This window comes from Heterocephalus glaber, unplaced genomic scaffold (assembly GCF_053883595.1).
Source record: "Heterocephalus glaber isolate CG9 unplaced genomic scaffold, H.glaber_assembly_v1.0 deba00000071, whole genome shotgun sequence".
Classification (NCBI taxonomy): Eukaryota; Metazoa; Chordata; class Mammalia; order Rodentia; family Bathyergidae; genus Heterocephalus; species Heterocephalus glaber.
In genome coordinates this window covers 12,961,526-12,977,031 of record NW_028258137.1, presented here as the reverse complement: position 1 = coordinate 12,977,031, position 15,506 = coordinate 12,961,526, and the positions used below count along the sequence as shown (strand labels likewise).

At 42.1% G+C, this 15,506-nt stretch overlaps 1 protein-coding gene across 8 annotated transcripts in view; it reads left to right on the top strand.

The window, feature by feature from the left end:
* Hydin (HYDIN axonemal central pair apparatus protein) overlaps nt 1–15,506 on the top strand; it is a 410,895-nt gene that overhangs the window by 265,636 nt on the left and 129,753 nt on the right. For 6 of the 8 annotated variants that reach the window (XR_015448741.1, XR_015448747.1, XM_087204682.1 and 3 more), the window contains 5 exons: nt 5,990–6,139; nt 6,798–6,876; nt 9,061–9,168; nt 9,391–9,600; nt 11,796–11,996. Coding sequence is in view for 6 of the 8 variants with exons in the window: in XM_087204682.1 (XP_087060808.1) it covers nt 5,990–6,139; nt 6,798–6,876; nt 9,061–9,168; nt 9,391–9,600; nt 11,796–11,996 (748 nt within the window). In the remaining 2 variants the exon portion in view is untranslated. The remainder of the gene's footprint in view (nt 1–5,989; nt 6,140–6,797; nt 6,877–9,060; nt 9,169–9,390; nt 9,601–11,795; nt 11,997–15,506) is intronic. The other 2 variants (XM_021256723.2, XM_021256722.2) reach the window with 1 other exon arrangement.

Below are 15,506 nucleotides of genomic sequence, written 5' to 3'. Positions count from 1 at the left end.
TTTCGAGAAGTTTGGTCTAGACTCAGGCAGACAAGGAGCAAGAGTTGAGAACAGAAAGGCTCAGGGACAGTGGGGAAAGAGTGGGAGGTTTGACTATAAAGGACCTTATAAACCTCAGTAAGGAGTTTGGACTCTGTTCTCGGGAAAATATGACAATCTTCCAGAAAGTTGGAAATGGAGGAGTGAAATGATCAGAAATTTCACTTGAGCTGCAGAATGGAGCCTAGTTTAAAAGATGATAACCCTAAAACAACCAGAACTCTGAAGTATGCTATAAACAGTGGTGGAAAACAAGACTCAGTAGGATGTTTTCTATTTCTGCATCGTTGATATAAAAATGAAAATCAGGAAAACCACATAGAAAACTGTGTTAGAAATCCAAGCAAAGGTAGTAGCAGCGTTGGTCAAAGAACGGAAGGCAAATGTGGACAAGAATGGGGAGATCTAAAGGCAGTGGAGCCTGAGAATGGGGAATGGCAGGGCCAGGACACTGGGCTAAGGACCCCACCTGCTACTGCCCAGCCTAAGATGTTTTTCCTACCACTACTCCCACATCCTGTCCATGAACAAGGCTGAGTGGTTTGCTAGAAAGAAAGGACAGAAATAAAAGGATAGAGGAGGCAACAGTGGGAGCCACCATGGTCAGAAACCCTCGGTCACCGATGTTCCTCTGTATTTGCTGTTTGTGCTTCACAACCACATTTTCCAATGCCCAGGAGGGAGGTGTGCAAGAGCATTGAAACTAAACTAGCTGAAAGAGAAACAATCCCTCCTCTGTCTTCGTGGCTATAGCTTCCCCCTTCCTGCCACACCTGCCTCCACTGGCTCCAACTCACAGCTTCTAAGTTCTTCACCATTGCCATCATCTTCTTCTTCTTCTTCTTCTTCTTCTTCTCCTCCTCCTCCTCCTCCTCCTCCTCCTCCTCCTCCTCCTCCTCCTCCTCCTCCTCCTTCTTCTTCTTTCGATTTGGCACCACACGCCCCCTGTTCCTTCAACCAATTCAGTCATCTCTAGGAAAGCCAAGCTCTTTTTGTCCTTTTTCCTTTACAGATACATTTCCCTGAGTTTATACATCTTTTCCACTCTTCCCCCCAAAAGCATTGTTCTTCATTTTAAATACAGTTAGATTCTATCCTCCATCCTGAACTTCTTCATGCATCCAGAAAGAGTCATTCTGGGCCTTGTTTCAGTCCAGACATGGCTGTAATCCCCACCAAGCCCAGCACTAGAACAGCTCCCGTTCATTGAACATGACATGATTGAGACACAGGGCCAAGTTTTTTACATGAACTAAGTTTCACAACAAGCAGATGAGGAGGGTCTGCCACTATCACAGTACCCAGGTCACATAGTGCATAAGTGGGGCAGTCAAAATTCCAATGCGTTAACCATCAACCAACGACCTTTCTCCAACCTACTATGCACTCTGTACATCTCCGTTGGAGCACCTGTACCCTGAATCATGCCCTCTCTTGTGTGTCTGACTGACCCACTGGCCTCTGAGATCCTCAAAGCAAGGGTCTCTCATCTTTGGAACCATACAATGCAGAGCCTAGATGGTGGCTCTTAATCTTCTTTGTTGAGGGAGAGCTCTTAGGAGAAACTGTGAAAGCTAAGGGAAGCTAGAGTGGGCAGGGGGGAAACAGGAAGATGTGATTTCAGAAGAAGTCTGACCTCGGCCTGATCCCAAGGGGAACTCTGGGCAGTGGAGCGCATCGCAGAGTTTGTTCTATCCAGAGCAAAGGAAGCTGGGCCCATTACAGCACCACCCCATCCATCAGGCCTTTCCCTACAAGTTGAGCCCTAGGGGAGGGAAGATGTGATCTCCTGGGCAGCTGAGGGCTGGTGAGGCAGCTCCCACCAGGCAGGGCAATGCTCCAGAGAAGAGTGCAGCGAACATCCACAGTGCCCAGGTGATGAGCCCGTCTCCTAAGGGGATCTAGACCGTGCACAACAGCATCTGTCACAGTCATTAATTTGAAAACAGCATATGCAGCCCCTCTTTATCCAGATAAACAAAGCACATCTGCAGCCCTTTTTATACAGCCAGAGCCAGGGGCTCCTTTTACCTGTGGCAGTGGGCACTCTGAGAATCCAAGTCTAATGAATCAGTGCAGTAGAAGTCACTGTGTCTACTGCAAGGCTGCCTACCCTGCCACCTTTTCTCCCCCAAGACCTGGGCTGTAGGGCACAGACCTCAGCGGGTGTCTCATGTACACTTTTTCGTCTGCAAACATGTGAACTCCACTACAGAATATTAACTGAAATACACGCTTGTTCTCTGGGGTTTTATTTTGGCACAATCTTGCTTCCAGTGAAGGGAGAACAGAAAATGAGCATGGTGGATTTTTTTTTTTTATGCTTTGCAGCATAAAAGAGTGTATTGATCCTTACCCAAGAGTTCAAAATAAAACATGAAGAGGGAAACTGCTGATCCCAAGCCAGTGCTGCTTATCAGCAAGTGTTTGACATTCACATAATTCTGTCCTAGCCAAAGGGGGGGTCCCTTTCCTGGCTTCTCTAGCAATTTGGATATGGGCAGCTCTGGAATTGGAGAAATATTGATTTTCCTTGTTTGCTATGCACTCTTTTCTGAAAATAAGTGAATCTAATCCTGTTTCGGTCAGCAAAGCAGGAAAGTAATCATCTATACCTGAGGATAAAGTGAGGTCTGATCAAAAACAAAACCAAAACTACCAATGTTCTGTTTCCATTTTTTGGAGCAGGTTTTCCTATTTAAATAAGTTAAAGGCTTGATTCTGTCTCCTGGGGTGCAGGCTACCAGCAAGAAGGGCTGCATTCCCATCTCCTCTCTTCGTTTCCAAAGAGACCTCTCACTTCCTAGTTATCCAGGTATCATTGTCAACTGAGGTGTTGTTTCCCCTCAGGTAGGCAGAGGCTCTGTAGCTTTGTATTTTTCCTTTACAGATATTCCCACATACTCTCTATTCATTCAGTACACCATCCCGAGGGGTGCAAATGTTGTATATAAGAGTGCTATTCGTGTATGCAACAATCCGGCAGAGGGTCCCCTCAGGCATCTCTGTTGACCTCGGTGATTTAATAAGTACTCAGAATTGTCCTTTGCTGACATTCACTGCTCTTAACTGGTAAGGCTTCCATACTAACCCCATGTTAATTATCAGCTCTGTCCTGAGCTGTCATGTTTCCATTCCCACCCATGGTGACTCCTCAGTCTGGCTGTCTATTAGAAGCACCTGAGAAGACTAAAAAATCTAACACCTGGGCCCTACTTGAGACCTGCTGAATCAGAATCTTCCCAAGGGATGGGGTTCAAAAATCTTTATTTTTAAAAAGTTTCCCAGGAGATTTTTCTTGCATCCAGCCCAACGTGGATCCTCTGGCCAGAATGATGTGGCTTCAGTCAAAGGTAAAGTCAGCTAGAGACATCTGGTCTGGAACGAGCCAAATGGAAGCTTATGAAAGATGAAAAGAGCTTTTCCCTCACTTCTCCAAGGCCATCTGAGATGGGGCTGTGGATGCAGAATAGCCATATTACCCTGTGCGCTGTTCAATTTGTTCTCATTTAGCCATTCACCCTCCCACCCATCTATCCATCAGCTTCCCATCCATCTGCCTCTCCATTCAATCAAACATCTATTGAGCTCTTGCTCTGTGTATTAGACCCTGTGTTCTGGAGCCATAAAGAGGAAACACCTCGGGTCCTTCACTCCAAAAGCTCACAGTTCTGTAGAACTATAACCCCAGCCATAGATGGTTCTAGCCCTATATGTCAGTGAACTGATAGTCCTTCTTAAATAGACCAAACAAAGTTCAGCTTAGAGCCCTCACCAGTCAAGAAAATAATACTGATTTTTTTCAATTGATTTTTCAATGGTAGATAATATTGGGTTTTCATTTATAATAATGATATAAACTTTTCCTTTAAAATAAGCCTATTGATAAACACAGTGTATTGTCACTATTCAATCATCAAATGGGTAAAATTTAAAAGATTGAATACCACACATAGGTGAAGATGTGACCAACCAGAACTCTCACACACTACAGGTGGTCCTGTAAAATGTTTCATCCATTGTGGAAAATTCTTTAGCAGTTTGCTATATTGCTAAATATACATATACTATATAACCCAGCAATTCCCTTCCTATGAATTTGCCCAGGAAGAATATGTTAGCTTTCCATTAGCATAACAAATATCTAATGTATTCAACTTAGAAAATTTTTTTATTCACTAGGTTTATTGGTACATTTTAGGTATGCATTATGATCACATTCATCATTGGGATTGTGTACCTGTACATGATATACCTTGATTCTTATTTTTCCCATTCCCCTTCCCTCCTTTCAACCCCTCCACTCCTCCCTGTATACATAGCTTTGTTTCCGCTTTTTCCTTTTTTTCTTTTTAATTCTTTTTCCTTTCCCTTCTTAGAAAGAGAAACATTTTATTTGTTCACAATTTTAGAATTTTCAGCCTATGACCAATTAGTTGGTCCTGTTTCTTTGGAGCCTGAGATGGGCAATACAGCATATCATGGTGGGGGCATATGGCAGAGCAAAATCACTCATTTCATCACCTTCGATCACCTCATCGCTAGGGAGCAATGCAAGGAAGAAGATGGGGCCAGAGAGCCCCACTATCCCCTTAGAGAACATTCTTCAGTGATCCTTAGACCTCCCAGTAGGACCCGTCTCCCAAGTTCTGCAACCCACCTCTCAGTTGTATCAAGCTGGAGTCCAAACATTTAACACAGGGCCCTTCACGGACATTCCAGATCCAAACTATAGCAAAGAATGAAAACATATGAACACACAAAGACTTGCACACAAATGTTTATAGCAACTTTATCAATAATATCTAAAAGCTGGCAATGCTCTAGACATCTATCAACAAGATGGATAAACATCCATGCTATAAAATACTGCTCAGTTTAAAAAAAGGCCTGCTTCTCCATGTAACATGATAAATCTCAAAAACATTACACTGAACAAAAGAAGTCAGACACAAAAAAAGTATATTCCATTTTATGAAACTGTAGCAAATCAATAGTGACATAAAGCATATGACACTATTTAGCATAATGTAAGCATTCTTTCTATTAATATAGTGGTACATGAAGGTGTTTAAAGCATCATCAAATTGGATGGTTATGAGGGCATTTTGTATGTAAATTATTCCTCAATAAAATTGTTTTATTAGGGGGCCAGGGATTTAGCTCAGTGGTTTCATCGCCTGCTGCGCAAGCACAAGGACCCGAGTTCAATCCCCAGTACCAAAAAAAGAAAAAAGAAAAAAAAATTGTTTTATTAGGTAATACTTAATATGGCAAAAATCATGAAGGTGGTAGTAGAACACCTGAAGTTTAGGAAATGAAACTCAGGAACATTGTAGGGGGTTGACAATATCCTAAAAGAAGTGCAGATGAACTTCTGTGACAGTTCAGAGAGAAATAATTTCCTGCAAAGGGAAGCTAGATAGCGGTGGGAGCTTCATATGGTAGATATTTGTGCTGGGCCTCTGAGTTCACATGAGGCCAGAATGAATATACAAGTGAAGTTGGGTTGAAACTTATATCAGGACCTTGAGATGAGTGAAGAAGAGGAAGAGAAGAGTCAAAAAAAATGAGGGTGATAGGAAGGATGGGGTGACCCAACCACTTTGGCCTTTGTGACATCCAAAGCCCTTTGTAATCAGGGAAACCTGGACAGACAGACTTCAGCACCACCAACTTGAGTGGCAGCAAGGCTCAGCAGTGGGACCAGGGCTAGGGTCCATGACACATTATAGGAGGCAGGGTCATGTGAAAAGCCTGAGCCTGCACTTTAGGAACAAATGAAACCTTAGCTAAGACTTGAAGGAGGCGAGTCCAAGGGAGGTTACAGGGTGGTCCTTCTAGTTCTGTCTGGTCTAAGATTTGGAATCTGACTTTTGAAAGTGAGAGCCCACTGGACACCAATTTACAACAGCTGATGTGCACCTGTGTCACCCCCTGTCCCCTCAAGGCTCTGTAGGTTTGTGACATGGACAAAGAAGCTCTCCACTACACCCACGACCCAGACAGAGTCTATCCCAGTAACCTCACTGCCTGCCAGCTTGCCATCATTCCCAGCTACACTCAAGTCTGCTGATACAGATTTAAGTGATTCTATTAAGTAAGTGAAAATGAAAACACAGCATGGATTTTTCTTTAATAGCATTATTTTCTTTAATCTGACTTACATCCTCAATACCTATCCTCATGTATTCATTCAACCATTGAACAGTTAACAGTCTGTGAGTGTCTTCTATGTGGCTAAGCCCTGGGTCTCCCCTCTGTGCCCTCAGGAGGATATAGAATTCTGAACCCTGGGGGATGGAGCCCTTCACATTACCCTCTGCATAGGGTCAAGGTCTACAGCTGCAGTCAAACCCATGGGAACAAGCAGATAATCTACAGAACACTGAATCCTCATTATAAAATGCTCCGGTAAATTATGAAATTTAACATAGAGGACCGAGGACCCATCCAGGTCATCTGAAGAATTGGTGGAGCTTCCTAGGACTTTTTTGACATAGCCTTGATCCTCCAGCAAAGAAGGGTGGAGCCTACAGAAAAGTGACCAGTTTAGAGCCCTAGACTTCACATTTGGGGGCAGAGGCAACCAAGCACTGCAAGCTGACCCCTTAAGAAAGGTGTTCTGTGAATGAGACCTTCCCTTCCTCTCAGGGTGTGAGCAGAGGGAAAGAGGAAGACGGGGCAGGGCGAGATAGCTGAGACTGTACAATCACAGCTGCCAAATGAGTGACACTCTATTTCATTAAACTCCTCAGGACTTCCCTGATGGTTGAAGATGCTGGGTCTGAAGAAAAAGAACTGAAAAAAATCAGAGCACCCACCTTGATCTCAGATGTATGGTTCCTTTGCCCTGGGGGAGGGCTGGTGAGGAGAGGGTCTTCCCCAAAGCAAAGGCAGATTCAGGAGCAGAGAGACAAGTGCAGTGCAGAGGCTGAGCTAGAAAGAGGCTGCATAGCTTTATTCAGACCACATCTCCACTAAACCTTCCCAGACTCAATACCCTACTGTGAGCCCAGGACATAGATCTTCTCCATAATGGAAAAGCCAATTACTGTATCTCCAAACCTGGGTCACCTTGTGTTCTTCCCACCCCCTAGATAGAGGCTACTAAAAGAGAAACATTTTTCTCAGTACTTCCATAGTAAAAATGAAATGATCAAGAGAATTTAAAAATGCATACCCTTAAATTCTCCTTCTAGAATGATGCCCTAAGGAAAGCATCACACAAAGATTTGCAAAGATGTTTGTTACAACACTTCAGCAATGACTGTGTGCCCATGATGGCACATAATACTTTAAAATAGCATTCATACCAGTTGTGCCAATGCACAGGCATGAGCAGACATTTTTATACCTGGTAAGGAAGAGCATGAATTGGCATAATTTCTATGACACACAACTTCCCGAGCATATCAAAATCTAAAGCACATAATTCCTCTTCTAGAAAAGCATTTTCCAGATAGGCCTCTGTGTTTACATACTGACATGCGACTATCCTTGTACACTACACTTTCATTTGTGACAGCAAGAAAAAGTGGAAACAACTTAATTCCACCAATAGGAAGCTAACTGAATGAACTGAATTACATCTGCATACTGCAATACGATGAAATCCTTTTTTAAAAATGATACAGTTCTCTATATACTAATTTAGGCAATCTGTGATATATTTAGTTAAAATTCTAGGTGCAAAACAGGATGCATAATGTGCTACCAAGTATATAAAAACAACTAACATTTACTGAGCACTTATGTACTTTGCTCTATTCTAAACATTTTTTACATTAACTCTTTTACTTCTCCCAACAACCCTATGAAGTGGGTACTATTATCTTTTCCCATTTTATCAATGTGAAGGCACATCTATCAACTATGGAAGTGGAATACTTGGCAGTCAGGCCAAGTATATGTATTTTATCTCTCAAATAAGTACATAGGTATATTTGCTTATGCATAGAATGTCTCTAGAAATACAAGCTTCATGAGGACAGGAATTTTACTCCACTTTGTTCACTATCATATCCCTAGTACCTAGAACTGGTACTCAGTAAATACTGGTCAAATAAAGAAAATAACTAAATAGAACATATCAGAAACTGGATGGTGGTTACCTAGAAAGGAATGCTAAAGAACTAGAGTGTAGAGACGGGAGTCTAATTTTTTCATCATATGCTTTTTGAATATTTAAAATTTATATCATATATAAACTATTTTTTAATATTTTAAATAACTCTCATGGAGAATATCCAATCACATGGGAGGGTGCCATGCATAATGTCAACTGAAAAATCAGAATACAAATATAGATGTATGTATACACAGTGTATAGACACATATACATATATTTATAGCATAACCTATTGATTGATTTCTGTTTCTTTAGAGCTTTTTTCAAGTTTTTCAAATATTTTTCAATTTTTTAGAAAAAAATGCGTGAGTATGTAAAATACTTGTTTTTTTAATATTCCCTTTTTTCTGTTTTCAAAGATGTTTGTCATAGAAAATTCAATAATACAGAGAAAATAAAACAAAAATCCTCAAAATCCATCATTCAGTAGAAAAATACTATTGAAACAATTAGCAGACAATCTCCCAGATATCTTGTATGCAAATCTCAGAATGGGTTTGTGTCCACTCACTCCTTCAGTTGCAAGAGGCCTATGTAACTTTATATAAATGGAGTTGCTTCCTTCCTCGATAACATGTGATGTGCATCAGTTACAGTCCATAGTACACACTGTGTGTGTGATGCTCCATGGATACAGGTACCACATACACTTTATTTAAAGAGACCCCCTTTTGATCAGACAGTCTGCTTCCAGACTTTGCTATTATAAATAACACCACAATAAACATCTTTATATGTACATTGGGGGCATTGTCCTATTATCTCCCTAGGGAAAAAAATGTACTATTTCATGGCCATATGCAACATACTTCTTTTTTATATGGGAAAGGTGCACATCAGTGATCTATTATAAATGCTTGCTAGCTTTTCTTCATATCTTTAACTTCTAGGGGGAAAAACATAGCTCTTCTGAAAGAGAAAGTAGCCAGAGCCAGCTGGATTTTGAAGAACCCCTGTGGATCTTTCAAGAGGAGTTGGTTTCCATGGGGATTGAAGAAGTAAGTAATACCTCCTGGGTCCTGAGATAATCAGTACAACTCTTCTAACTGAGCACCTGCCCTATGTTAGAAACTTTCATCTTGCCAGAGCACTGTGAGTGCCGTTCTCATCATATGTGTTCAGGGTGCTGGGCTTGTCTGTCAATGGGCAGGACTTTAATGCACCCTTCGCAGGCACATCCTCCTGGCAGTCGTTCTCACATGGGGTGACTCTCTCTGCAGGTGTTCGACATTTTGCCCCTCTATGGAGTCTTGCAGCCATACAGCAGCCAGCAAATATCTTTCACTTTCTATGGACACTGTGACATCATTGCACAGGCCAAAGCTCTGTGTGAAGTGGAAGGCGGGCCCACCTATGAAATAACACTGAAGGGACAGGCTTCCATGATCAACTATTCCCTCGACACCAAGGATATTAACTGCGGGCTACAGGTACGGCGGGGGGGGGGGGGGGGATTTCTGGTTTTGCCTTAAACATGAATAATAATTCTCGTCCCCAGTCAGCTCAATCTCAGCCTCACCCCTACCCTGGATCCCTAATCTGCTTTCCTGATCCTGATCATCCTCCTGCTGCCAGCCATTTGCCAGATATTTCCGCTTGCTTTTCTCACCAGCTCCTGGAATTCAACATGTTGGATGCTCCAGTTTCCATCCAGAAGCCTCTTCCACCTCTCTGGTTCTTTCATTAGCACTGCTGTTTCCTCACACCCAGTGGGAAGTGTGCAAGCCTTTGCCACTGCACGCTCCCCCACACCCACATCCTTCTAATGTCCAGTGCTTGCTGCCTCCCCTACCAGGTCCCACTCAGTCAGTTTTCTCACCTCCTGGCCCCTGTAACCACACTGCAGAGCCTCACTGAGCCATGCCTGAGACACTGCAGCAGTTCCTCCCGTGCTGTATGTGTACGAATCCATCTGTTCACGTGTAGATTCTGATTCCGTAGGTCTGGGGGGGCCTGTGAATCTGAATTTCTAACAAGCTCCTTCGGACCTACTGCAAGCAAGGGCTGCAACACATTCACAGCTTCTTCCACTAACCTGCCAAACATCATTGTCAAGTCAGTTTTCCCAAAGCTGCTCTTCATCTTGCATCCCATCAGTCCATGACCAATTAATCCCAGAAGTGTTTGGGAAAGCAACGTTGTATTGAGAAAAGAGCAATGGCTTTATATCTTGTTTTGCTTCCTACTGTGTTGCCTTAGGCACACCACCTAACTTCCCCAACCCTAGGTATCCTTCATCTAGAAGAGGAAAACAAGTAGAATACTTGTTCCTCCACCGGGAGGTTGTGGCTGCTTAAGTGTCTGGTCAATGCTGTGCCATGTAGTCCTTCAATCAGCATGAGTTCCTTTCTTTGTCACACTGTGGCGCAGGGTCAGATTCCTCCACCTGGATGAGGATATCCTAAGTCCCTCTATTAACTGGTGCCCCTTATGCAGAAATTTCATTACTAAAAATTCCTCATTATGGCCCGTTCATTTGACTGCAGTCAAGCTGGTTGACCCACTGACCTTAATTCACCCTAGTCCTTCCTGCCTCCATACTTGCTTTTATATTATCCTGCCATCCTCTTCTCTGCCCAAACCCAAACCTTTACATCCTGTAAGACCAGCTCAGCTCCTTTCCACAGTTACTTTCTCTTATTTTATATCCCCTTGGCAATTAGGAATAATCTTTGCCATAATAGAATGTGTTTTCTAATTTTTGTTTTGGGATAACTGTCAGCCCTGTCTATTCACCTTGTCTCTCCAATTAGATTTTGTGTTACATACTCAGAGACCATATGTCCTACAGAATTTAATGAGGATTCGACCTCCCTTAATAGCTACTGCATGTATAATTATTGAATTATGTATGTTTTTACGTTAAAGGTTGTACCTAAAATCCGATTCACCTAACACCGATTAAAACTGTCTCCACTGTGCAAACCAAGTAGAATTCTCTTTCCTTCCTTATCTATGGGGTCCTCTGGGTGCTTGGTTTAGGCTCATCTTTGAGTATATTCTTTGAAGCAGCTAATCATTGCCCTAGCTTATCCTAAAGACTTCTAAAGTGGTATCGGTTACTATTATTAGACCTACTATATTTGCTGGTGAATTATGTTAACAAAATCTCAAAAAAAAAAAAGAAAAGAAAAGAACTAACCTATCACACCCATGGTCTCCATATGAATGAAAAGATTCATTCCAGAACATTCTGCACTCAGATCTTGTGTTTTGGGGCCGGGGATTTAGCTCAGTGGTTCCGTCGCTTGCCTAGCAAGCGCAAGGACCGGAGTTTGATCCCTGATACCAAAAAAAAACCAAACAGATCTTGTGTTTTTCTTGTAAAACAGAATCCAGAAGGCAAGTCTTGTTAGTATTGAAAGCTTATCTTAAGATTCTCTACTACAGGTTCCTGTGGTGAAGAATCTAAGGTGCAAGAATAAGACATCCACCCCCATGGCCATTTGTAAAGTAAACCAGTGATTAGAAGCACCAAGGCAAGAGCAAGGGGTCCAGGGGCCAGTGGTCCTCCTGCCCCAGAAAGCACCTTTTTGGGATGCTGATGTGTGGGCTGGCCGGTGTCTCTCTCACAAAGAGCAGAACCTGTGTCTGTGAGGCATGTGTGTTGATCTCCCTTTGTCAGGGTGACAGCAGCATCCCAGAGGTGAGTGGCGGAAGAGTCACCTTGCCTTCCTCTCTCCTCAAGCTGTTCGACCACATCGCAGAGCGTGAGATCACACTGAAGAACACCGGGAAAGTTGGCTTCGAGTTCAAGGTTCTGACTGACCACCAGTCTTCCCCAGACAGCCTTCTCCCTGGGGTGCCACAGATTGTGCCTCTGTCGGTGAGTGGACAGTGGGAGGGGCTGATTCAAAGGCAGGCCACGCCCCACAGGTAGGTGAGCACCACTCACCACAAGGACTATGGGAGTAACTTTTTAAAAGTTATTATGAAGACAAAGAACTCAGGAGGAAGAAAAATAAATACATCCAGGCCACTTACTTATTAAACAAGAATTAATTAAGTCCTACATTAGCCAGTTTCTAAGTACCAGGGAGACAGCAGTAAACTAGACAGATGCAACCTATGGATTTTTTTTGCATGATAATAAAATTAATTTTATTTCCACTGATATTTTCATACTTCCCTTGTAAATCCCAAAGGCTTCCTCTCCACTAACTACACCCATAAAAGCAATTTTTATTAGCAGATGCGAAAAGAGCAATAGACCGCAGTGTTTGTGTTTCAAAAGCAAATGTGCAGCTGGTCCCTTGTCCCTATCACGTTGACACACCGGTGTTCAGGAACTTCGGGTGAAATTTTCTCATCATGAAAATAGCATATAATTATTACAGAGAAACTGGAAAATTAAAACAAAGAATAAATGTGTACTTATTCATACTATAATCCAAAGATAATGAATGCTGTCATCTTTGATGATAAAGTCTGTTCTTCCCCTAAATTATCACATATATTAGGTTTATTGTTAGTCTCCCTAGTCCTCTTTGACCTGCTTGGCTGGCCCGACATTAATATTATATTATTTTATTGGCTGTGGCTTTAAAATACATCTTAATAACTGTGAGGTCTGCTCCTTCTTCTTCTTTTTCCAATTTGTCTTAGCTATTCTTTTAAATCCTTTTTTTTTTCTTAAATTCTTTTATTGGTACATTTTAGGTATACAATATGCTTACATTTATCATTGGGTGCTTGTACCTCTACATGATATATCTTGGCTCTTATTTTTTTCCCCATTACCTGTGCACCCTTCACCCCTCCACCCTTCCCTATTTACATAGACTTTGATTCCATTTTCTTTTCTTTTCTCATATTTTTTTCCTTTCCCTTCTTTCCTTTCCACTTCCCCCACCACCACCCCTACCCTTTCAGACCTTTTCTTCCTATTTGCAATTATCATTTTAACTGTTATTTACACTTTCAGTTTCTCACACTAGAGAAACTATCCAGTATTTATACATGGTGTCCTATTTATTTCACTTATGAGTATTGCCTCAATACGCATCCATTTAGCTATAAATGACTCTAGTTTCTCATTCTTTATAGCTGAGTAGTACTCCATTTTACTAAAAAACCACATCTTCATTATCCAGTTTCCAGTTGATGGGCACTTGGGCTGTTTCCAAGCTTTAGCTATTACAAACTGTGCTGCTATAAACATGGGTGCACATATATCACTGTGGTATGATTCTTTTAATTCTTTTGGGAAGATACCCAGCAGAGGAATAGCTGGGTCAAATGGGACCTCTACTCCTAGTTCTTTGAGGTATCTCCATACTGATTTCCACAGTGGTTGCACCAGTCTGCACTCCCACCAACAATGGAGAAGGGTTCCTTTCTCTCCACACCCCCGCCAGCATTTGTTATTGGTTGATTTCTTGATAGCTGCCATTCTTTCTGGGTTGAGATGGAATCTCAGTGTTGTTTTCACCTGCATCTCTCGAATGACCAGTGATGTTGAACATTTTTTCATATATTTATTTGCTACTTTTACTTCTTTGTCTGAGAAATGTCTGTTCATTTCAGATGCCCATTTTTGAATTGGGTCTTTGAATTTGGGGGATCCAATTTTTTTCAGTTCTTTATATATTCTAGATAGTAGTCCTTTGTCTGAGGTACAGCTGCTAAAAATTTTTTCCCACATTGTAGGTTGTCTGTTAGCTCTGTTGGTAGTTTCTCTTGCAGTGCAGAAGCTTTTTAATAAGATGAGATCCCAGTTGTTGATTCTTTGTGCTAGTTCCCGGGCTACTGAGGTTTTGTTCATAAAGTCTTTTCCTATGCCAGTGTCTTCAAGAGTTCTACCTAACTTATCTTCCAGCAGGTTTAGTGTTTCTGTCTTAATATTTAGATCTTTAATCCACTTCAATCTTAGTTTAGTGCATGGTGATATATATGGGTCTAGTTTTAATCTTTGGCAGGTTGAAATCCAGTTTTTCCAACCCCATTTATTAAATAGGCTATCTTTCCTCCAATGAGGGTGGTTGGCTCCTTTGTCAAAGATGAGGTGGCTGAGTATGTCTGGAGTTGTTTCTGCATCTTCTAATCTATTCCACCGATCCTCTGGTCTGTTTCTTTGCCAGTACCATGCTGTTTTTATCACAGTAGCTTTGTAGCATAGTTTCAAGTTGGGGATTGCCATACCCCCAGCCATGTCTCTGTTGCTTAGAATTGCTTTTGCTATTCTAGATCTCTTCTGGTTCCCAATGAATTTTTGGATTGTTTTCTCTAGTTCTGTGAAGTACATTGTTGGAATTTCAACCTATATAAATCTAAATAGTAAATCTATATAGTGGTTTTGGAAGTATGGCCATTTTCATTATATTGGTTGCACATCCCAAAATTTCAGACACCCAGAAAGAGAGAGGATGCTCAGTGTAAATCATATTGTGTGCCCAGTTTGGGCACAGCAGGCTGGCTGACTGGTGAGTAGTGAGAACCCTCCCAGCCTCTCGGCCCCCAGGTGCCAGCTGGGCTTTCTAAGAATGGAGGCCCTGTGTCTGCTCTGCTAACCTTTGTGACTGCTTTGGAACCAGCCTTTTTAAGTCCAAATGAGATTTTCCCCCTCTGTATGTTTTTCTTTTTCTGTAAGCCAACTTTCCTGTTATGAAGTCAAAATTCTTATGAATGAAAACACATATTAACATGACTCAACAGTATACAGCATGTTTGAATGTGTAATAGAATAGAGAAAATCTCCCCTCCCCCCCAGAATTCCAAGGGGGAACTGGTTTTGCTGGGAAAATACACCACTCAGAGCCGCGGATTGCCCAAGGAGGGGCGAGGAGAAGAGAGAAGGTGCGAGTGGGTGTGAATCCCAGAGACCGCGAAACAGAGTGCATTTTGCCATTTGATTCCCCAGTGTGGCCCCATACACACCCATGTGTGCACACTCATGCACATGCACACACTCCATAGCACGTGTACAATTTCCTAAAATGTTTGGTGTGACTGATTGTCTTGTGCAATTTGGTGCCATGGGTCAGCTGTGGGCAGTGAAATAGAGATCGCAGACAACATCCCCACAACAGGGAGCAGAGACAGAGGAAAACACTCCCTCTCACAGCAAGCACAGCAATGGCATCTGGCACAGCCAGGGTAATTTTATTTACCCTCCTAGGATTGCTGGGCCCCCAGCTTGTGTGTATGTGTGTCTGCGCAGATGCATGTGGGTCTAAATGAAATGTAGGCAGGTATATACCAACATGTTATCATTACCATCATTTATGCAGAACTTCATTAATGTTTCTCTCATCTTCATTCTCTCGTTTTTCTTCAGTCTCATGCATGTTATGACATCAAAAAATATATTCAAAAATTTAAAGATTCCTATCAAAAA